The following is a 25028-nucleotide window of genomic DNA, read 5'->3' as shown; positions in this document are numbered from 1 at the left end:
TACAACCATTTAAATCATCTTAAACACACTGCTAATCAGCTGAGCTAAAACCATCTTGGAGGAAAAAGTAGAATTGTCTTGTGGTCTCAACACTTTCTCTTAGTTGTTACCTTCTCTGAAGAAAGTCCTTGGTGAGGTTTGTGACCCCAAGGAGACAAAAGAATGAAATATTGATTTCACTTTGACTTCTTTTGAGGATTACAGAAGCAGTTGGGAAAGCCTTCCTTTATAAGTCACTTCAACTGTGTTACCAGGTCCCCAAAGTAGTAGTCGAAATGACTTGTTTGCATGGCCATCACAATAGACCTTTAAACTGGCTAGGCCCAGTCCAGGCACATTGGTGGACCCCCTCTTCAAAGGACCTCTGTTCACCCCTTATCTTTGAATAGTTCAAATTGGCTTTACACTGTGAAAGATCAATGGAATTAAATGAAAGAAGTCTGGCAATATACCTGAGGAGTCTTTTGTGATCAGCAAAATTTTCCCTTGGAGAAGCAATATCTCTGGGAATGTTGTAACCATTTGATGAAAAGAGAAACAGTAGCAAGACTGGAAAGTTTTAGTAACTGGTTCTAGCAATTATCTCTATGGGCAAAATGGCCATGTTGTGCACAAATGGCAAAAATTATATCACCAAGGGCAGGCAGCATCCTAGAATACAATACAATGAACTAACATCTCAACATCTGAATTATGTTAACTAAGCCAGAAACTGAAATACCTTTGGCTAAGTTTTTCCCCTCTCTTTTTTGGGGAATTTGGAGTTGAATCTGTTGGCACTGACAATACTTGGTGTATGGTTAGGTACCTGAACCAGTTAGTGCACTTTGTAGGTATATATCCTATACAGTACTCCAGTACTAAAGAGGTTTTATACGTCAGTTGGTTCTCATGTACCAGAAGAAATCATACCACACACTGCTCAGTTGTCAGTTAGATGTACATGGTACACTTGCAGTGTGGGGTGTCCACTGTCCTGACTACCAACCACTGACAAACTTACTCACAATATGAAGTCAGATTTATTAGAGCTGTACATTCTCTCTATTCAATTGCTGAGAATAAAGGAAGGAAGCTCTCCTGCTAAATGCAGTAGAAACGGAAGGTCAAAATGTACTTGAAAAGACTCAAGTGCTAAACTTTGATACGGACAGCTAACTTTTGTGTTTAATGATGCCCGTTGCTTTCTTTTCTGTTTTGTGCGTTTGTTCAGTCTGTAAAAAGTTGCGTGGGTTCAGTTTCTGAGCAGCAAAATTAGGTTGTACCCTAACCCCCTCCCCTCTTTCACCCCCTTCCCACAGCCTGGTCACACCATCTTTTGTTAATAGGTAACTGCAGAACTGACATCTTGTGGTTGTATGATGGCCCGTTATCAGTCGTTGTCCGCATAAAAATTAAGAAGCAATTTGCTTACATGCAAAGAAGCTCAAGAATAAAAAAAAAAAAAATTGGTAAATTTTCAAATTGCACACAAGGTTAAAAAACCTTGCAAATTTTTGAAGTATCTGGTCACTCCTTCGTTATGATGTTATATTATATTATATAAATGGTTCGAAGTGTTTTAACCAATTTCTTTTACTCATTTCTTCTTATTTTACAGAACACAGAACTTGATATTTTAAACACATTAAAGTGGGATTTATCTGCGGTAACGCCACAGGACTTTCTTCCCCTGATCTTACACAAACTACCAGTTACACAAAAACAGGCGCATCATCTACATAGATGTGCACAGACATTTGTGGCCCTCTGTGCTTTTGGTAATTTTTAACTTTTTTGCTCTTTGTTTCATAAAAAGTTGGTAAAAATAATATATGATAAAATATATCATTGAAAAAGAAAATAGAATCCCAAGAGTAGATTTACCAACATGCAGGTGAGGAAATTATTAGAATCAAGATGAACTAGCAAGTTCTTTTGATGAATTTTTTTGCCGTACTGGGTTTTGGGAGGGAAAGTTAGTTATTTAGAAAGTTATTTAGAGAGTTAGTTAGAAAGAAAGTTAGTGTTTTACACTGATGTCCAAAATTCAGGATAGTTGCTGGTCTGAGAATTTTTTTTTTAATTTGTCTTTCGTTTTGATTGTGGGTAAAGTTGTTCTTTAAAGTCTATTTCTATCATTATTCCTAAACAGATATTTTACAATAACTGAATTATATTGAGCACAGTTTGAAATGCAAAAGAAAGCGGTGTGTTGGGTGTGTGGGTGGACACATGAATGAACAAAAAAACTATGAAGGGAAAATAATATTCTTGACAAATTGACAATCAAGCTTTGTCTTATTGTTATGAACAAGAGCAAGCATTTGCTATGAAGCAACTTAATAGAGGGCGCTATGCAAAAATGAACCATTGGTCATTGGTATGTGTACTCTGGGACTCTATTACATCAATTTACTTGTAAATATTCTTCGAAAGTTTTTGTTTTAATCATTTCCCAGTGGTTTTCCCTGCACTCATGTGATTTGATAGGATACTGTTAAGTAGATGTTCTTCATATTTTTATTTTATATAGCCTACCATGTGTTCACTATTAAACCTAATTGTAAATGACACTATAGAGAACTTAATTAAGTTTAGGTATATAATATAGATCTACTAAATAACAAAATATGTTGCTCCAAGTTAGATATTATGAAAGTTAAGAAATATTAAGAGATTGGTAAACCATGCAATATGTTTCGGAGAATCATTCTCAAAGGGGTGAGTCAGTCCCTAAGTTTCTGAATTCCTCCAAATTTTTAAGTTCATCGTCTCCAGTGGAATGCACCGTGTCTGTATAGTTTATGTTACTATGCTTGTGCACCCTTACTGTCCTTAGGTTTTTTTTGCCCCCACTATCATCCCCATAGGGGACAGAGTCTGGTCCCATTCTCATCTAGCTACCAGTGACCTCCTCCTCTCATTACTTTAACAACCACCTGTTACTTTTGCTGCATATCTCCTCTAAGTGGTTTCAACGTTTCCCAGGTAGGCTGCCTGTCTTGTAATGTACTCTGTAGCTTTGTAGACCATTGCGTCCTGACAGCCACAACCCGCACAATGAGCTCATGTTGAGCAGGCACTCGCTCTGCCTTTGTCCGAGAGGTACAGTCTATCGCCCCCTGTTGGCCTTCGACTCGTGGGCATGTTGGAGACTAATGACTTTGGCGACTTTCCCTGGTTGCTTTCCATTTCTCATTAAAGATACCAAATGGGTTAATAGGAAAGTTACCTCCAATCTGATCATATATATTGCAGTTTTTGTCTATTTCAAACTGTAATATGACCAAAGGAATTTCTTTCCTTCAAGGTTGTAATAAAACTTAAAAAAAAAAGGTTAATGCTCTTGTTCAATTCAGCAGCTTAAATGTCTCGTTTTCACAAAACGATTTGGTTATTTTGGTATCACTGTACAACTTTTGCTAGGTGTCCGGTGTTTTCCAGTTGTTATTACCATGGGAATAGTTCACGATCCTAACTTTCTCTGATCTGTAGTATTATTCTTAAACTACTGGGTTTTTTAAATTTCTTAATGAAGAAAAAAAAACAAAAAACGGAAGGCGTCTTCTCCGTTTAGCTAGGACAAATTAACCATATGTCTTTTTATCTTTGTTCTGGATGACAATAAATCTAAACAGGGAACATTAAAACCAAGAATTCATGCTTGAGCCACACCACACCAACGTATATGTGGGGGAGGCTTAGGGGAAGGGGTAGTGTTAGAAATGGTCAAGACCAATACATCCCTGCGATGGCATCATACTTGGGGCACCGGTACACTAGCGTTCTTTGATAGCAGCAACACAGGGTAAACCATGATGCCGTGCGAAGAGTCCAACCTCAAATCTTTCAGCTCTTGTGTGTCGTGTAGTAATTCAATTAAAAGCGACCGGAAATGTATTGTAAAATGAGTGGGAGGAGATCCCTGTATGATTAGTTAGCAGACCAGATGACTGCATAGTTTGTGTGAGATTCTTTCAGCTCTAATAACAAATTAGACTTAAGTTATTTAACAAAGTGTAAATGAAGTCTTATAAAGATCAAACTGCGTTTCCATGGTGCTAGTAACTTCAAAGAATAGTCCAGGTCAAAATTTCATTTTGATTTGTGACAGAGGAACATAGCCTAAGCATTCTAGTGACAAAACATTATTTTATCAGTGTGTAACTATGATCAGTGTGTAACTATGACGTCACTACTGTTTGCTCCAAGTTCACTTTTGGTACGAAAGGCAGCAACTTCAACTCTTAAAAACTTTGAATAGGAATTGAATCCAAATTTCACCAGAATGCTTAGATTATGTTCCTCTTTAACAATATCAAAACAAATTTTTGACCCTGGACTATTCTTTTATGGAGTAAAACTCCCAAAAGAAGCAAATATTCCAAAGTTGTAGTCATTCCATCACATTAAAGGGGCAAAACATCATTTGGTAACGGTGTGTACGTTGCACACATTTCGTTGGAAGCGTTCTGTAATAGCTTTCCTGCGATTGAGGACTTTTTCGAAAATAGTCGACTAGGATTCTGTGTAGAAATGAAAAGGTTCTGCATATATGTATTGCAAAATTAATTGAACTTCATGTACTCCTTTGAAAGTTTTTAAAAATTTAAAGTGCGGCCTTTAAATTGCAAATACATGGACAGGGTTTGTGTCTTAATTCTGTAATTCAACGCGGCCTGTAATTAAGATTCCGTTGCAGGTCATAGAGAAATTTGGGATGTTTGAGTCTAGATTTTGAGGGGGAATGAAAGACACTGGGTCTGCTTCATTTGTGGGAAGGAATTTGTCTTTTCTTGCTGAATATGGTTAAATGGTCATTGGTCAAAGGAATTTTCTGGGAAGATTTTCTGATGCTTGAAGTTGTTATGTCATTTCATGAAATTTTAGCAGAGACAGAAGGGGGGGGGGGGGTGGAGCTGGTTGATAAAGGCAGTATCTCTAGAAGCGTACATTATGTATTAAGCATAATTTTAGCAAAGAGAGAGAGGGGGAGCTGGTTGATGAAGAAAGACAACCCTGGGGATTTGAACAAGCAGTTGAAGGGGTGGGTGTCCAACTATACATGCATTAAGCATTTTTTCGTTCGTCCTGTGGTACATAGCAGTTGCATTACACGCATGCATGTCTTTGGGGGGGGGGGGAGGGCGGGAAAGGATGAAGATATGGGAAGGAAATAACCATTGTTTTGTACATGTGGTCTTCAAATGCCAGTGTAGCAAAAGTAATGGACACTGTCCAGGAATTATGGGAAAGCTTGATCTGTCTGGTTGTATTGATTTTCTGCATTATCACCGCCAGGTTTTCAGGCTACAAAGAAGAACTGTCAGTCCTTGCGGCTTTTCACTTCGTTTGCTATCTGAAATAAGCCATTATCTTTCAAGAGCTAACAAAAGGAAGTTACATTATGATTTGTTTTGGTCCTGAAAAGGATGATGATCCGAGGGGGGGGGCAGTCTTAGACCTTTTTCTCCTTCCATCAATGAAGTGTTGTTTATAACAAACTTAGTGCATCTATAAGACTGCATCATCATCATCGTTATCACCTGATTAAAAGTCTCTGTCAGGGTAGTTGAGATTATAGATACAGTTCCATCTGTTACCATAGTAATTTTTATGTCCTCATAATGAGTCAAAAAGTCTGAGAAATAGTGAACTGGTGGCTGAATTTGCTGAAACTTTGAAAAAAAAAGTATGTAAGCAAAATGAGTGAGTAATGGTATGGTCTTACAATGGTGGTGTAGGCGATAATTCACCCCTTCAAATTCTGTAAGACTAAAGTGAAATTTATTAATCAATTACATAATAACGATGCTCTGAAATCATTGTTCTCAACTTTAAGTGATTGTGGATGTTTTTCATGGAGTGTCATGGCTCACATGATGGCTGTTCTTTATATTTACAAAGATCTTGAAATTTCTGGCCAGAGAAAGGGAATGTAAGTTTGACAGATTCATCAATTAGGCTGTAGTGATGTGAAAAACTTGAGCTCCTTGCAGGGGTGGGAGTGGAGGAGGGGGGGGGGAGAGAAAGGATATGGTTAAGGGAGGACAACCTGGGACCTTCCTATTGTGGGTTCTGCCTTGTGGCCATGGCAAAGGTACTGTACAAGTTATGTGATGGTTATAAGGAAGTTACCTGTATGTGTACAAGTTAAATGGTAATGAAATGCCAATTCATACTTCTTTTAGTTAAAAAAAAAAGTGGGGGGGGGGGACATCTAGTGTGTATTGTGTTAATTGTCCAGTCTGATTAATTCAAACAATGGTGTGGAAACAATAGACAGGAAAGGGTATTGTAGGCTTATGGATGAGTTCCATAGAGTTATGCTCAGGAATTATGTGAAGTCACTGAACTGAAGCGTGGGAACCGACTAATATCCAAAGTCTCAAACGTTTTTGACCTATCTAAGTGTGAAGTAAAGGATAGATAACTATTTAAACTTGCATGCAGGGCCTAATTCTTTTTTTTTCAGACATGCCATGCCTGCGTTCAATCGAATTGTACAACAATAAAATGCATTCAAGGTACTATGCATTTAAACAAGGGGAATTCATATAGTCTTATGACCCCAGGTTGCAATTTGTTTTAAAAGTTCAAATCTTTGGATTTGTTTTTGTTTTTTTCTCCAAACATAAAGCAGCTGTATCTCACCAGTTTTTCATTAATATCTGATTAGTATTCATGTGTCTAAGTTGTTTGGAACATAATTTGAAATGGATATAGAGATTGTGTGAATAATGTTGCCTATCCGTAGGATGATTTACTGTGTAATTCTATTACTGTCTTCTTGCTGCTAATATTAACTGTATAAATATTGTTCTTTTCTTTCCCTTTTCTATTTGAATCCAGAATTTAATTTTGCAATGAGCACACCGTCAACCCTAGCTGCCAGTAGTATATCAGCATCAGCAGTTCATCTAAGGTTTTCCATCCCAGATTTAACGGAAAGATTACATCATATTACACACATTGAAGTAGTAAGTGTAATTCATTAATTTCAACTATTTTTATTATTACATTACCTTTTTTCTTTTATTTGGTTAATGTTGTTCACTCCCAACTTATGCTAGGAATATCTTCGATATTGAAACTTCATATGGAAGAAAGGTGGAAGTGTGAATTGAGAGGAGGAAGGGGGGGGGGGTGAGGGTTTGGTAGGGGTTAGAACTTAGCAGAGGGGAAGATGTTCCTTTTGAGAACGTGAAAGCTTAAATAAATCATGCGATCAACTTGAATACATTAACATGTAATGAAGCATGTACATGTAATGTATCATGGAGCTGATTTATTATTATACCCATGATGTCTGTCTTGTTTTATTAAGGGCGGCCATATAATTTGTATGTTGAGTTTGCTTCCTTCAAAAACTTGATCACTTCGGGGTTTTCCCCATAGCTCTTACGATGTCTCTTGTTCACCGTTTTGTTTCTGTTTAATTTACTTGTGAGATCTTATGAAGTGGATACATACAACTTGGTCTCAAGATTATCTTTGTAACTTGAGCTTAATTTAATGTGAGTCTGTATTCAACTGACAGACAATTCTGTGTATGGCAGATCATGGTTTTCATATGGTTATGGATAATTTCAGTTGGAATGCCAAAAAAAAAAAAAAAAAAAAATGTTGTGGTTGACATTGCCTTTGAATAAGCTAAGTCCTTTGTCCATTGAAAAGTTTTGTAACATTTTATAGGTACAGGGTTTTAAAATTTTAATAAAAGTAGGCAACTGCACATATTTTGTTGGTTCCCATAGGCTCCTAGAGCATTTTTAGTGTCTTTTCCACTGATAGTTGTGGTTTGACTCCTGTCACAAAACTGATCTCTCTCCAAGCAGTAATGTGTAGAGCCAAAATCTGGCCCTTGCAGGGGATTTAAGTCTTGTTTGGGTTTTTTTTTTTGGTGTAAAGTTTTATAGCACCAGAACAGATGGGCTTTGTCTGTGATTAGAAAAAGGAAGTTTGTTTTTGTGGGGTTGGCATGGTGATAAGTGTCACATGATTGAAATAGCTTGTGGTGTTGGAATTTTAGCTGTCTGGCCACTTCATCATCATGAATGATACATACCTCTGGAAGGTTAAAGCTGCAGCTTGCTGGGTAATTTGGAAAGTTATGTCTCCCTAATTTGCATGAACACAAATATTGTTCCTGCTGTGTTTGGCAAGTACATAAAATATTATTCCTGCCCATGGATACCCACAAAATATAGCTCCTACCGTAGCCATGCATAAACACGAAACACTGTTCCTGCTCTGTATGAACGAACACAAAATATGGTTCCTGCTGTGTTTGGACACAAAATATTGTACATGGTGTGTGCATGAATGTTCTTATTTCTTATAAAGGGTTAACTAGCTACTAGTTGGAGACCACCAAAGATGACACTTACTGGAACTAACGACTCAGTTTAAATTGCCATTTCTAGATACAGATTAATCTCCAGTCATATTTGAAGAACATGGGAAAGAAAGTTCCCAACAGATCCTGCATGTGCGGTACTGTGACTTATATGAGTGAGCCATAGATAAGACATTAAAACTAATAACTTTACAGTGAGCTTGACCATTGGTCATTTGTCTCAAGTGAAATAATTGTGTATGTTAGATATGATTTACATACTTGTGGATTCTTCCATATAGGTTGTCTTGCCCGGCACACATAAAAGCCCATATTAATGTAGAAGAAAAGTGTATCTTAAAAATGTTTGTTTTCTTATCTCTAAGAAAGTGCAGGTGAAGACTTCAAAAGAAAAATTGTAAACTCTTTTTTTTTAAGTCAAGACTGCAGTTTGTTAAATCTGAAAATCAAAAAAAAAAATGGGCAAGAGAAGGGAGAAATATTAAAGGAAAAACTGTCACTCTTCAAGACTAGACAACAGATGTTACTCTAACTATATTTTTGAGTATATATTTCCTTATTTGGTTATAAAAAAACTCTCCAAAATGGTAGATAGAAATATATTTGCCCCTTTATTGGCCTCAGCAAAAGGATATTACCAGGAATGCTGTAGTTGACCCTGTGACCTGGTGTGACCTTGTAGTGACCTTCAAGGTGGGTGAATTCCACTCTTACAAATCTAGTTCAAGTTGATGAACAGGGCTCATGCCTCCTCATCCATTCTGTAGAAGGGTTGTTTCATAGAGAAAGAGGTGGTGATTCAAGGCATGAAATGTTTAAAGTTATGCTTTGAATTTCTTTGGGATTTAAGAAGAAGAGACACATTGCAGAGGGGGTGGGGGGGGGGGTTGGATGGTGGGGTTCTGTGAGGGGAGGAGGGGTAAGGAGAGAGCAACAAGTAGCAGTAATTAAAGTTGCTAGGGAACTAAATTAAGAATACATTTTTCAAACGTAGGTCACAAAGAGAGTTAAATTGAAATCATATTTCCATTCGCTTTTTAGAATACTTTGCCATCTGCAAATTTAATCATGTGTTTTAAGCTCAACTTTTAATGATGGGCTAGGTTTGTTAAGAGGCCGATTTTGTTACTATAGCACACCCAATTATCACTTTCTTATATTAAAGTGGCTGCTTTCTTCTCATGATCATGTTCTTCCCCCACCCCCTCTTTTTTGTTACATTAAAATATATTTTGAAAGGAAACAAGTGTGTCCTAGCAGCAAAGACACAAATGGGTTTATTAGTTCAGTCTGCCCTATCTACGACTTGAAATAGTTTGTGTTACCGTCAGAAAATATATGCAGGTATAGTTTGCACGACACAATTTGAAAGCACACATATGAGTACTGGTTCTGTATATAGTTATCTTCAAGCAGGTTTTTTTTTGGCTTTAGGTTGGCAGTTTATACCAATGTGCAGAGTGATGATAGCAATCTATCGAACTACTACACACCCCTCCTAGATGTTTTCCACTCATTGAACGTTAATCAGCAGGTTTAATTAATTTGATTCCATTCTCAACATGTCGTGGCAAATGGAGGTCATAAATTTTGCCCTCCTTTTTGGGGGAAATCTGTACAAAACGTCCACAAAAATAAATTCACACTTTATAATGAGACTCATCCTTTAAAAGTATCATAGAAGGGTGGGTGTTCAAGTAACCTTCGAAAAGTACATCTACATGTACTGTATACCTAGACTATAACGCAGGTTGGGAGTGGAAAGGTGCTGGTAGAATTATTACAACCGGCAATTACTCTGTAGACTTCTATATCGACATTCCACACTGTACTACAGTGTTGATCGCCGTTGTGGGTCAACACTGTGCAGTTGGGCATCAATAGTAACAAAAAATAATAATGATCATGGAACCGTTGATTTGGGTCAAGTCACAGCAGATGATGTAGTTTTTCTGCAACATGCGGTTCATACTAGCTGGCTATTCTTAATTTTCAACCATTCAGTCCTTCCCCCCCCACCCACCACCACCACCACCACCACCCCTTCTTCATGACTTCCTACAAAGTGGGTCAGTGCATCCCACCCAGCCTTCTCTTTTTATTCTCACAATTGATTAAGCTAATAGGAAAACCCAGATAAGATATTTAAACCATTTGAACTTCAGCCTGAGCTACAGTAAACCTTGTCAAATTTAAATAGTCTAGCTGTTTGTGATGCCATTAAATTCACCTCTGTGATTATCAGCAGTGTCATATTCTTATGGTAAACCTAACACTCGCTAAAAGGTTAAATAGCTTCATCTCACGTTAACCAGTAGCAATGAAGTGCCGCTACAACATGGAAGGTGGAGTGGTTGGGGAAGGGAATGACAATCGAGGAGGAGATAGGCAAGGTGGTACTGTAGCTTGAAGGGAGCAACTTGTTAAACTGTGTATGAACCAGCACTAATAGAGGGCAGCATGCCATTTTAAGAAATTCAGGCAAAGGCATAACTTATAGGTTAGCTGTTATGGAATGAACAATTTACACAAGTTGTCATGATACTTAAATTAAGCAAGCACACATCTTCAGATCACTTTGTAGGTTCAGTGTAGAATTCAGATTTTATCCAGATCAAGTAGGCTACACGTTGTAGGTTACATGTAGGCTACATGTTGTAGATCTGGTTGCTTTATTACTGTTACAAATCCCTGTTCCTTTTCTACATAAATCTCTAGTTTTTTTTCAGTAACCCTCAGACTCTTTACTGTATATAACATAGGGCCTCACCGTAAGAGCATGTAGGGGATACTATTTACCTTCAGTAGATATCAGGACTCAGTCGCTTTATTTCTTGTCTGTGAGGCTAGGAGAACTGTTTAAAGTTATGGGCAGCTGAAATAACCAAATTGAAGAATTTGGATAGAGCCCTTGGGGAGAGAGAGAGGCTCTACACAAAACTTTGAAGAAGTTATGAATCAAGAAAAAAATTGGAAAATTGGTCTCGGTAAATTGCTCAGAGGGCTGGCTGAAGTAAAATATTTACAACAGTTTTATTGAATCTGTTCCATTTGAGATTTGAGAGTATCTGGTGGTCCTTGGCTCTCCTTTTTTTTTGGAAGTCTTTAGAGACAAAAATTTAATGGTTTTATAGATGCAGTTTTGGTGTAATATCCATCGCAGAGGAAATGGGGGGAAAAAAAATAAAAGAACTAACAAAGGAAGATGAATGTGCTGCATTTTTGTACCTGACAGGAGATTCCTTGGTCCAGTTGGAAATTGATTTGAAATCACTTACAGATGCTATATGTATTATAATTCTTTACAGGTGACTTACAACAAAGGACAATTTCTTAGTGGGGCAAAATGTGTCCCCCCCCACTTTATTCAGTTAAAGATTTAAAAAGGTATTTATTGCATCTATCAAATGGTATCCGACTATCCGTATTATGACAAGGATATGTTGTTGTTGTCCTTCTCTATGCTAAGCTGCCAAGGTTGTCAGAAGAAGAGCAGTGGAAAAAACAGCTTGAAAATCCAGACCTGTGGAATATTTCTTAAACTGCATTGTTGTTGCTTATAATCAACGTTTTATATAGTATATTGCGAGATGGCCACAAATATGCCACCCAGTGTCAAGGAACACCAAGTTGTGCCCCCCCCCCCATTATACAAACATTTGAGAAAATCTGAATTTTTTCCAAAATTAAATTATCAACTTTATATCTTAAAGCAATAGGTACTGTATCTGATTTGTCTAGCATATAATTCTAGCCTATTGTCTTGCCTTAGGTATAGCTTCTTCTAGTTGGATAATTGTTATACACCATACTAGCTAACTAGCAGTGGATTATGTAGTCAATAGTAATTAGGTATGTTATCTTTATCATCGTAATTCTCTCAATTCTTTTAATACTCGAAAGAGAAAGTTGAATTATAACATAACGTATGTACTTTCAATGTTCCTTGAGGGGTATAACTCCTCAACCTGGGACCATAATTGTCCATGACAGCCCCCCCCCCCAGATCATAAACCATGGTATTCTGTTTGTGCCATGGTCAAAGGAGTGCATGGCAAATAATCATTTCGAACAAATTATGATTGTCAGAGGGTATTTCACTAATTTGTAGATCATGAGATACTCAGAGGCCTCGAGGACATAAAACAAAAAAATTATCCTAGAAAAAAGTTTTGTTGGCCTGGAGACATAATTTTGAAAAAGATAGTGCAACAGTTCTTCTGTAACATTAAAGCAGCTGCCTGTGTTGTTGTGTAAACTTTAACACAATGTGCAACACTAGCTTACTTCAATTCTGCCAAAAATTCATGTCATTACATGTTTGCCCAAGAGGGCAAAAAAAAAAAAAAAAAAATACCCAAAAACATTGGCAAGAACATGTCAGGTAAAGTAGCTCCTGGGGGCTATAACAGTTGTTATACTACTGCAGGTTCCGCATGCTGATGGTTTATTGGTTCATGAAAGTATAACAGAAAATACCTGCATGTACCAATCACGGAGGACACCCCCTTCATCAGGTTGGAATTGGTTCAAACTACAAGGTTGCATATACAAGTGATTGGTTGCATTTCCTTGTGAACGGGGCGGTATGTATGTTTTGTTTGCCGAGATCTCAATTTCGGAGCCTTAATTCTCTGTGTCTGTCCAGTGCCCTGATAGGAGAATGCTTGGGTTACATTCACACTGCAGAAGAGATTAAGACATGTTCTATTTTCAGCTCCAACTTTTTGAGCCAACAAAAAAATTCTGAAAATTCTCCAATAGCTCTACCTCTAAGGTTCAGGGCAGGGTATGGATGGGGCTTGGCCAGGGTGGGAATGGGGCAGATTGGGGATGGGGCTTGGCCAGAGCGGGGATGGGACAGGGTGGGGATAGGGCAGGGTGGGGATGGAGCTTGCCACTCAGCTTGGGAAGCCTTGGAGGCATCCATAGATACCTTTGACTAGTATGTAAATTACTTTATCAATACAAAACAATGGCTACAATGCTAGGCAACTGGGCTGAGATACCAGCATTTTGCAGTTTAGTCCAACCACAAACCACTTAGGTTACTGCTCGGATTAAAAAAGAAAGAAAAAGAAAGTACAAGTGAATGTTAAGTTTGTCATTTTATCTTTTTACTGTAGGTCTTTGGCCTTGAGTTTAATTCGTTGTTACCATGCAGACATTAGACTAGTAACAACTCTACCGTAACTATGGTGATTGGGATGTCTTTCTTGAAATATTCTTCTTGTCTGGTCTTGGTTTTTTCTGCACAAGTAATTATTAGATATTCTCATTAGGGTCACAAATGAAATGAAATGATGAAATGATTTGTTGGACTTTATTTACATCTTAAGGACGATGAATAGTCTGAAGAGGCAACAATATCTAGTTTTGTGATAGGGAATGAAAGTTCATCTTTTTGACCCGTTTTCATTTAGGACCCCACCCGCATTGATCTATCAATGTTTTTCGTCCCTGAATGCTCTCTTCCTTCATAACCAAAGTTTTAGTAGGTTGTGTTGACTTGTTCAATTAAGTCTGCTGGAAGCACATTCATGAACTCTCATTTAATATTCATAGCAATCTGTACATATAATTAGCTCTTGTGTAGCTGAGTGGTGTAAGAAGTTTACGTTCAGACCTTAAAACTGGTCTGAAGAAAATGCCAGCATTTGCTAGCAACAGCAGTTGAACTTCTTAACCATGTACTCGATCAGTCAATTCTAAAATTGGTCTTGTCTTTTTTTTTTTTTTTTGGTAAAACCCTTTTTCATAATTTTGCAGCCCTGCTAAACAAAATCTTTCCTTTCTCCTTGCCTGCATGGTTTAATGGAGGGGAAGGATTTCAGTTCTTTGTAATATTTTCACAGGATTCTTGAAGGGTTTACATCTCTGTATAACATGACGATAGACCTGACATAAAACATTTCTACTTGCATGTTATTTCTATCTAATATAACTGTTCATTTTTTATATCCCACTAGCTTGAGGGCACACATACTTCAGTTAGCCTTCTGTGGAAATTTTTTCCCAGGCTTGTTTGTTCTCTCCAAATGTCTGTCCGCGATGTACAACACACAGTTATTATATACTACAGGGTACCGTAGTGTAGGGCCACAAGTAATCATTTGAAATCAAGAAAAAGACAAGTGATGGTGCTTATACTTACCCCTGAGGTGTTTCTGTTGAGGTTTAAACACTGCACTCTAAGGATACTTAGTTACATCAGGGAGTTGCAGAGTAGCAGCTCCCTGGTTACATCAGGGAGTTGTTATGGAAACTCCCTGGTTACATAATCATTTAATACTTAGCCATACTGTAAATGTCTTTATGTTGTCATAAATAAGTCATGTAGTTAATCTGTCAATAATTAATGTTCATAAAAAATTAAGATCTTTAAAAGTACTGTGAACTAATTGCTTGGAGGTCGTTACTCTTCCAATTTATTTCTAGATAAAAAAAACAAAATCTAGAATAATTGTCAATTCAGAAGTGAAGATGGTTTGATCGTTGTTCCACTTTCAGTAAGTGCATGATCGACCACTCTAAACTGCAATTCTTGGAGTTGTCCGATCACCAGGAATGTACTGGTATATTACGAGTACTTTTATGTATATAAATAATACATGCGCAAGGACCAACTCTTAAAAATCTCATAAGATGCCATGCCATACCTTCCACTTTCATCAATTGCTTATAATTTCAAATGTTTATTAATTCCTGTCGATCAAAGGTTTACCAAAGCTTAACTAACTGTATCTCATTTTGACTCTAAAATCATCTCGGACATTATAAGTGGTGTCTGTGCATGTGTATAATTTGTGTGTGTCTTTTTGCATGCTTTGAGCAAACATGCAGTTTTTTGGTCATGCTACGTGGGCAGAGATAACACCCCCACTTAATGTTTGTAATGTTCTGCAAGATTTAGACCAACAAGAAATAAAAACAAAACAAAAAAAACCCACACCCCCAGAAAATGCAAACATGTGTTTTCTAGAATTATATAGTGTACTGTACAGTTCTGTCAATTGGGTGTGGTCACAGCTCAGTGTACATGCATGCATGCATAAGTGAACTTCGTCAGAGCTTTAAAAATCTCACAGCACATAGGGATTCCTATGCCATACGTTGGTTCCCTGATTGGTGGTTGTACTTTTTTACTGGTACGAAAAGTTAGTGCTTTCTGCTGCTATGCATGCACACCATTTCTATGCGTTGCAGTTATTCTAGCGTGAACAAGTTTTCATATGCATCGCACAGACCCATGCGCAGAGTACTGGCTATATAAATGCACTGGAATTTAATGCTTTTTTTCGTGTTGTATGAATTAGTATCAGCAGTGACTACAGAACCAAAAATTGTAGGCAATTTATAATTATCTGGTGTTGATGATCAAAATGTTGTGCAAAAGCTAGCCAAACTGCTGTAAATGGAAAGATACAGTGGAAGAACACTTCTTGACCAATGTTATTAGACATAAAACATATATCACCCCCCCCCTCCCCTCCCACCTCAAAATTGCTTGGGAGAAAATCCAAGGAGCTGTATTGTAGCTTAATTCCAGGTTCAGCACATGTGGCCGTTCAATTCATGTTTGTTTAGACCGTCTGCTTCAGATTTCTCTAGGTTAGTTCAGTTCACCTGTATTTGCACTTTAACGAATGCAGTAGCGGGGGGAGAGGGTTACGTCATCGTGTAAGGGGAGTGATATTGTGGTGGCAGGTAAAAGAACATTCACTGTGGCAATGGTGGAACACTTTCACAAACTATCTATCCCTAATCATTGGGATCCGCCGATTAGGGTCTGCGTAAGATAGGAATAATATGGTTTGGAGAAAAAAAAGTATGGCATATCTCTAGGGTAAGGGTTGGATTTGGTTGAGGTGATTTGTCAGTACATTAAATTTGTTCTTACACTCTTACCTCTGTTCATTCGTCCATCAGGAATACCTTCGTGAATGCCGCAAGAAGATTTTATCCATGGCACGATCTCTAACGGAACCTGAAGCAGAAGAGGAGCAGATGACCCAGAAACATACAACTGGGATGTCTGGAGACAAGGACATGGAACATCTCCCGACGACACCCACAGATGTTCGAGAGGTGGATATGTTCATCACCAGTCAGGTGCCGGTTATATCTTCCTGCTAGCTTACGGTTTGGAACTTGGACTGTGTTCAAACTAGCACTTTGTGTTTTCATGGAAAGGATTCTGATGTTAGGAAATTGGTAGTGAGATATGAGTTGGGGGGCAGGGGGGGTGGGGCTGTTTCTGTAATGGTTCAATTTGACTGTACCTTCAGAATGATTTATTTGTGAAGCACCTCTTCTGTCGAGAGTTAGCTTATCATTATATTTCTAAGAGTGTAAAGAAAAATCTCAAGTCAATCAAAAGATGAACAGCTCTGAGAAGACAGAGTTAAAAAGCACTTGAAATTTTGTGATTCAAAAATTGCTATCACAATTAAGATATGAACAAGTCTTTTTTTTTTTATTTGTAGTTCACAGTGGGTTCATCTTCACTTGTTTGATTTTTTTCCCCCTTCTTCATAAACATCAAAATTCTGACTGATTGACATTAAAGTCAACAACTATTTACTAAAAAAAGAAGTGCCTGAATTGTGGGTTCATTGTTTCTGATGACCTGGTTTAACTAGGTACCTTCTCGACCAGTCAGGGTTATCAACAACCCCTTTAACTTACTAAGATATACAACAGTATCCACCATGTCATATCCCCTACCAAGAGAGCAGCTGCGATTGGATAAAGTTTAGGCTTGAACCTCCAAACAAAAAAAAGTAAGATCATTAACTTCTCTACATATTTCTACTCTCTTTACTTTGACTAACTTGTGGCTTCATCAATAATTAGAACTGGTGGTAAACTAACATGGCTATATGCAGCTTGTGTGTGGGTGTGTCACATACTATTGTTTCATTACTGCTCATCATTAGACTGTGCCAGCAAAATCGTCGTGAAACGTTTGGCATTTTCTATCAATCGTTGTGTGTGGGTATAGGGATTAAGAAGAATATATTGTGCAATAGAACATCCAAACATTTTTCCAGATACCACACTAGAGTAGATGTGATCGTGTGATGCCACTTCCCTCCCGATCTAGACAGATCTGAGGAGAGATTCAAACATTTGGTAACACATGTCCCGAGCTTAAACTTGACTTATTAAAAGGATGTTAAGGAAGCTTGCATCTAAAATCAATGTCTTGTTTGATATTTGTGAAAGTAGAAAAAACTAGTTACTTTTATGTTGGTATATAAACCTTGATAATTCTTTCTATGATATCAAACCAGTGTTTTTAGCATACAAATGAGCTGCATATTAACATCATAAACGAGAAACAGTATGAAATTTTTCAAAAGAGAGACCAAATTGGCTGTTTTTAGATTAATAAATCAAGTGTGAATAACAGTCCTTGTAATGTACAGTTCCCTAGGTAACTAATTATTCATTCCCACATATTTAGTTTTTATTTTGCACTTCTATAGTCTTCTCTAGACAGCTGGTGGTGAAGGAAGGGAAAAGGGGTATTATAGATGGGGCTAGATATTTATTCATTTATTAACCACTTGGTGATGGGAAGGGGATTAATGGTGAAAAGTAACAATTTGACAAATGCATAGTCCTTGCCAGACCAGGCCTTGTAACACCAATTGAATGTGAAAAAGAAAGATATAAAAAAATAATCAACTACCAATGGTGCCTTATCGAAATGTAATTTTGGTTGGAAAAAAGAAAAGAAGAAAAATATAAATATACAACTGTTTTTTAGTAAATGGTGGCAGAATGCATTAAACCTTGGGAAGTCTTTTTATAGAAGTGCCTCTTTTAAGTACTGACTTATAATAATGAAATAAACAACAAAAATGCATTTAAATATTAGTGGCAAAAGATGATAGTTGGGAAAAGTCACTGATGTTTTATAAGTAAATGGTTAAAAAAGAAATTGCTTTTAAGATTTTAAAACAGAAAACTTACAGAGAATTTTTACTGCATAAATGTGCAGATATGTATAACTAGTGTAGAGACAAGTCTAAGCAATATTGTATGGAAAGAAAACACCTCAAATTCTCATGAACACCATTTAAGCAGCATTTTGCATATTTGTTACTGCATTTTTTCGCAATTTTATCAGTCAATCAAGTCTAAGAGAGTTTTTTTTTTTTTTACATTCAAGGATGAAATATTCCAAGATATTATTAGCATAAAAGAAAAAAAAAGAAATGAGTGGAATGCTAACTAATTTGTTGTTGAGTTGAATGACTGTTGAGTAGTAGGTTATTGTGTTAATGAGTTGCATTATAAAGTAAAACGTTTGACAAATGCAAAATGTTGCTTTAAAAAGAAGGAAAGGAAAAAACAAGATGGAGTGATTTATTTTGCTCCTGAAACAGTAACTTCTATTTTCAGCTACCTCAAGAATGGGTTGTAAAGAATTAAAGAGAGAAAGAAAAAAAAATGAAGAATTTGCAGATTAGAAAGAGTGGTAGCTAGCAACTCATTTGGTAATAATTGTAAAAGGGTATCGGTTTTAACTTCACAGTTTGTGGAGTATAACCTCAAATGTTTGGTCAATGTTTGTGTGACAGAAAATCTCGTTTAGTAAAATACCTCCTTACTGTTTTAACAAACTATAGACAAATTGTGTAAGGACCAAACATCTGTTTTTTTTTCAACACTGTAGATTGGCAGAACTGGTAGCCTAATACACTTAAGCTACATGGAAATTCTGTAGCCTAAGCATAACTGTTGTGAAGTCTCTAAAGGCTTTTGTTATCAACTTAGTCTGTCATCTCTGTTAATAGGTGGATGTAAAAGCTAGTCCAAGTGCACAACTGTTAAAGCATGTCTTGTAATCCGTACGGATGCAGTCAAAGCTATAAGCTAGTTAATTTTAAGGTAACCCTGTCATAATTAACCGATATTTAGAATTGCCAGAACAAACACTTCCATGTTATCATGCTTCCTACTTTGTACAAAATGGAAGAAGATGTCTCTTTTTGTTGTCAACTAATTTGTCATCTCAGCATAACCCTGTCAATCTCCGTATTGGCGCATATCAGCTTCTTCAAAATATTTTTAATTGCACTAGCAGACTAGCTGTATGGTATATACAGTTAACCATTAAAAAAAAAGAAAATAAAAGCAGAAAAATGGAAAAGATAATAGAAAATTATTCAAAAAAATGTTGTGAACCTTTTAAAGAACTGAAGAAAAAGAGAGAGAGAAAAAAAAGTTTGTTTTTGTCCATAAGTAGTTATGCATTTTTCCAATTGAGTGTCGAGAAACTAGGTTATTAAGATTTAATTTTTCAAATTACAGAGAAATATTTAAGCTGTAAAGATTTTATCTTCTAATTTTTATTTTTACATTTTTATATCAAAAGGAGATGAAGGGTGTCCTTGATTGTAAGATTCATACAAAAAAAAAAGAAGTAGGAAAATGATATTGTACAAAAAAAAAAAAGAGAGAAAATAAAACGAAAACCAGCCTTAAATTACCGAATTTGCCCAATTTATTCGGGGTTGAAAACTAGTTTCGTAATATGTTGATATATCCATATTCTAGGTATTAAACTGTTCTCGTTTTACATAAATGAATTGAAGCTTTTTTGGCCTTTCTGGTTTTATGAATTGAACAATAAAATAAAATCCCCAAAAAGAAGAAGGAAGGAACATATTTGGGAAAGAAATAACAAATGTAAATTTGTAAGCATAGTCATAGCGTTAAAAAGATATGTGGGTTTTAAGATATCGGAAGAAATGTCGGAATTATGATAGTTAGGAAAAGCAATTAAAAGAGCGGGTTGTTTCTGTATGGTTTTGTCACTAATATGCTAATTTGCATACAAGGGTGATAAGACATATTAGTATTAATACAGAACATTGCATTAGGTTTTGTGATGGTGGATGTGCTTTTCAACTACTTAAATGTCTTACTCAAAGTTTATGAAAAGCAATCTTAGATGTGCCTTTCAATCAATGTGTGGTTATGCAATAATCCATTTTGAAATTTGAGAAGAAAAATTTGCTTGGAATTTTTGCTTCAAAACTCGTCTACCTGAATATCAGTTTAAATTTGTTCGATTAAACGTAAAAAAAAAAAAAAAATTCTAAAAAATTGGAATTAGGTTTCCTTTTGAAATAATATTGTAATTTTAAGTTTCAGGAAATGTTACCTCTTAGTACTTGTTTTTTTCTTTGTTTTTTTTTCATTATGATTATTGAGTCAAAAAATTTCAAAGTCTGAATTCGTCTCATATTTCCAGACCAGGTAGGTGACTTTGATGAAGGATTTTCTCTTCAAAAAGTCTGGTCATTCAGTTCTATAGGAGTAAGTGGGTGGTACAGAGTAATTTTTGTTTCCTGTTATAGGCAGATGGATTTTTCATTGTTGTTTGCCCTTGATGAAGTTAATCCAATAAATTGTTGAAGATATAAAATGGGTTGAGTAAATGTGGTTGTGAGATGAGCATAACTTCTATCTATTACACATTACCTCAGTGATTAGTTGTTCCTTTTTTTTCAAGGTGTTTAAAAAATATTTTGTAAAAAGTCTAAAGATTAAACAAACAAAAACAAAAAACAAAGAGAGAAAAAATTCCAAAAAATATGTTTGTTGTGTACTTTTAAAATACCAGTACTGTTTTGTAAATAAAGTTTTTCAATTCATAAAATATTTAGGTTCTATCCATTTATTTCAAAATTTGTGCAGTCAGTTTTTGGTCGGTCGTATACATTTTACATATTGGTCTTGCATATGTAATATGTTTAATGAATATTTACGCATAAGGGGTGATACAGATGCTGTACTTGTCGGTTGCTTATGCTCACATGTGTGAATGTTTGGACATCACGATAAATCTGTGTCTTCTGTGCCTTATCAAAAGTGAGTGCTTTTCAGTTTGCTTGCTCTAAGTTAATCCAAAACAAATATGAATACACATATTCCTCTGGTTTCGTGCATTGGAGGTGCTGCTTTCAGTAGGGTGTGTACGTTGTTTCACTACAAATGCCAGAAATACGCGTCGGGCTCTCCAAGTTGCCTGTTTTTTTTTTGTTTTTTTTTTCCGTGTGTTTCTATCTTTACATCTTCATGCAGTTAAAGCCTCCTATGTTCAGTGGTGTTAGCCACCATTTTGTTTTTTGGTTTTTTTTTAATTAAAAGTTGCATATAGGCTTTTAAAGGATTATATGTTAAGAATTTAAGAAACTCAATTCACTGATTTGAAGCACAGACTGGTAGTTAACTGTGAGAAGTTAGTTATGATATAAACTATTTACTGAGTTTGTACAAGATTGAAGCAACAAAAAAATTTTTTTTTTGCCCATTGGTAGTTTGGTGACTTACCTATATGTGATACTTAAAACATTTTCACACTGAAGTGGATATTTTTATAACATAGATCTTACTGTACAGTTTACAGTGTGAGTATGAAAATTCGTACAGACACCCCCTTCCCCCCCCCCTCGACATGTTTTTTTTGTTGTATGTCAGATAACAACTGTCACCAAATATTCCATTGGGGTTTCTAATGTAAAATAGGTCACTATGTTGCTTTAAAGTTAATCTTTTTATTGTACAATAAATTTTGATATTAAAGAGTAATTACGATAAGAAAAAAAAACAATGAAATTTTGATAACATATTTTGACCTGTGACAGCTTAAAGTTGATCAATAACGCTCCATGTCGAGTTAAAAACAGTACAGAAATACATTTGAATGTCTTCCACATTTAGTGAATAGCCTTAAGTAAAATATCAGTAACATTCCTTTTATTACAACAAATAAAAAGAAAAAGAAAAAAAAAGAAGAAGAAGAAAAGAATGCTGTAACATCATTTCAATCCATCCTGGAATCAACATGGTTGATTTTTGGATGTGATGACAACGTTCTGTTTTTATCAAATTTTGATTACGTGAGGATGCATACACCAAGAATTGGATTAATTAGGTAATCTTTCATGTTTTCTCATTTTCAATGTAACCCTCTGACAATTGATATTACACGTTTATGTAGCTTTTGGGTGGATTAACATGCATGCATTGTTGTTCCTTACAACATAAAAGATGGTGTCATTGCTAGGTTAAATGGTATTGGTACATTATCATGTTAGGCTTGTTAGCCTAAGTTTATCAACAAATTGCTGTTTCTAATGGTATAGGGGAAGATTTCTATATAAAACGTTGGACAAGGTGCCTCAGTGATTTTAGTTCCGTGCTAAATGTACATGGCCTAACATAATGTAATTACATGTAATCAAGTCTGGTTTGAAGCAATTTGTCGTCAAGTGTAATCAAGTCTGGTTTGAAGCAATTTGTTGTGATCCTGCATTATCTTATATACATCTTGAATATTCATGTGTTGTTGTCGTTGCAAGTTTTTAAGTTTAATGCATGTATCCATAGCACTAAATGGTGTGTTTGTAATTGAGTAACAATTTTTAGTTATGAAACAATTAAGCTTCGTTAATATTGATTACTTTTGTCATTTTGTAGTCAGAATTACTGCTTCATTTTACAACTGGCTGATGTGGCATTTACGTACCCTTAACATTATGCAGTTTGGCTTTGCTGTTTGAATGACTTGTGAACATCATACATAGCTGTTACTCTCACATTAAACTACCAGCCTATATCAGCCTAGCTTTTTGGCCTATATCTGCCAAGTATTGAAGCTATACATTTCCATGTTATGTGGTGACAGTATAATTTTTGTCAGGCCGTATGAGTTCATAATAGGCAAGCAGAATGTTGTATTTTATGCATTGGTCTGAATGAAACAGAATGAGCATAAGGCAGTGTAACAATATCAGTTGTGAAGTGTAGGAATTACTACTTTTAGATCGGAAAGAGTAAGTTGCAGGAGCCCTGTATTGTTGATCTGACCCTCAAGGGTGATCATTGAGAATTCTTGCAAAGCTGGGTACAGAACCCTTTCAAATTCTCTTCCTCTAATTGTTTTATTACAATGATGGGATGGGGGAGGATAGGCAGGGGAGGGGGAGGGAGGACAAATATGAGTCATCTTCATCTGGGGTGGTACCCGGACAGAATCATGCTATTAAGAAAACACACTTATTGGTATATAAAAGCTTGTATGATGATGATAAGTTTGATCCTAGTTCAGATGTTTTGGTCCCATTATGTATGTTGTGTTGAAATGTGCTCAACAGCCAAGTCTTGTGGATATATGTCTGCTTGCCATGTAGACAGTTGGGAAGGGGAGGGGGAAGGTAGGGTCAGTGTCATGGTAGTACCATTACCATGTTTTTCTTTTCGTTATCTGTATTCTCAATAGTTATTAGAGGCTGATGCAGTTATATATGTAAAACAAACACACAGGTAACATGTGCCCTTGGGATTGGTAATAATTTGAATATTGCGTGCCATCAACATACTTTCCATAACCGATTGTGCCTTTTCAAAATTCTTTGCCCAAACTCATACCTGTGACATTTTTCGATTTGCTTGGTCAGCCTTGCAAGTGGTTGGGGTAAAGTGATGCAGTCTTTTCATGGTGGCCTGTATTAATCGTTTCCACTTAGTGTTCATGCCGAAAAAATGGTTATCCTTTGATTATAATTAATCAATCAACAGATTGCCAGGGTGTTGTCGATTTTCACAATACCCAAATGTTGATCAATTTGGACCCACCAGTACCTACTTGTTGGACTACCTCTATTTTATGGAGAGCAAGAGTTGTATTATATAGCACTTTTCTCCTAAGAAATTGGGTTAGATTAGTTTGTAAAGTCACAGTTTTTTCTGGAGTAGAAAAGAAACAAGTGGATAACACAGATTTGGTTAGAAGTGGTTTTATAAATCGATTACAAATCGGTTATAGCTCGTCATCTAAGACTTGACAAACAATTCAAGTTTTAAGGAAGGACAGATATATTTTTAAATGCACAAAATGCAACTAGTAACAAATTTAAGCGACTGTTTGAGAGTGTAAAATAGTACTTGATATAACGGATGTTTACCAAGTCACTGCTTGTGAGAGTGCGTGTGTGTGTGTGTTTGTGCGGTTGCGTAAGTTTGAAAATTAAAAAGATGCCTATTGAATGATACACTCCACTGTAATGGCTGAAAAAGAAAAGGTAAATAAAAAATGTGAGAACAAGTAATATAACATACTTTCTCTGTTTATTCATTTCTTGCTTATATGTATAGACCTATAGCCTGCAACCAATATATATATATATATATATATATATATATATATATATATATAGGAATAACGGAAAAACTGTTAAACAACTATGCTGCATTTAGAGAAAGGCTATGGATCTCGAGTGAGATACAATAATTGAATTAGGTAAGTGATTGGAAGTAAAACAGCCAATGTTTGGTTTTTGCAGAGCTTTCGAGCAAAACTAGCTCTTCTTCAGTGCATGATCACCGAAAGTGACAAGGAGTAGCAGGAATTGAAACTGTTTTATAGAGAAGATGTCGGCATGGTTGTAAAGGCAAAGCGACTTACTGATTTCTGCTGAATAGAGCAGAAGTATTAGAAATTCGGATTATTTTAATCCGCGTCGGATTATTTTAATCCGATTCCGTCGTAATTGTAAAGGAATTGTTTTGGTTTATCTGGGACGGCAAATCGTTTCTGATGTTTAAACCGAATGGTGCCGTGGTCTTTAGGTTTAGTTCCCAGAAATTTTCTTTCGCTTTCCTA

At 36.1% G+C, this 25028-nt stretch overlaps 1 protein-coding gene across 1 annotated transcript in view; it reads left to right on the top strand.

Annotated features, from left to right (window-relative positions):
• The window catches only part of LOC139967078 (G1/S-specific cyclin-D2-like), a 31841-nt gene extending 7362 nt beyond the window's left edge, over positions 1-24479 (top strand). The window contains exons 3-5 of the mRNA XM_071970796.1: positions 1601-1760; positions 6835-6962; positions 16271-24479. Coding sequence (XP_071826897.1) covers positions 1601-1760; positions 6835-6962; positions 16271-16477 — 495 coding nt within the window. The 3' untranslated portion in view covers positions 16478-24479. The remainder of the gene's footprint in view (positions 1-1600; positions 1761-6834; positions 6963-16270) is intronic.
• Positions 24480-25028: the final 549 nt, after the last annotated feature.

This window comes from Apostichopus japonicus, chromosome 1 (assembly GCF_037975245.1).
Source record: "Apostichopus japonicus isolate 1M-3 chromosome 1, ASM3797524v1, whole genome shotgun sequence".
Lineage (NCBI taxonomy): Eukaryota > Metazoa > Echinodermata > Holothuroidea > Aspidochirotida > Stichopodidae > Apostichopus > Apostichopus japonicus.
Note: the sequence above shows the minus strand (reverse complement) of the source record. Positions and strands in the feature narration are given on the sequence as shown.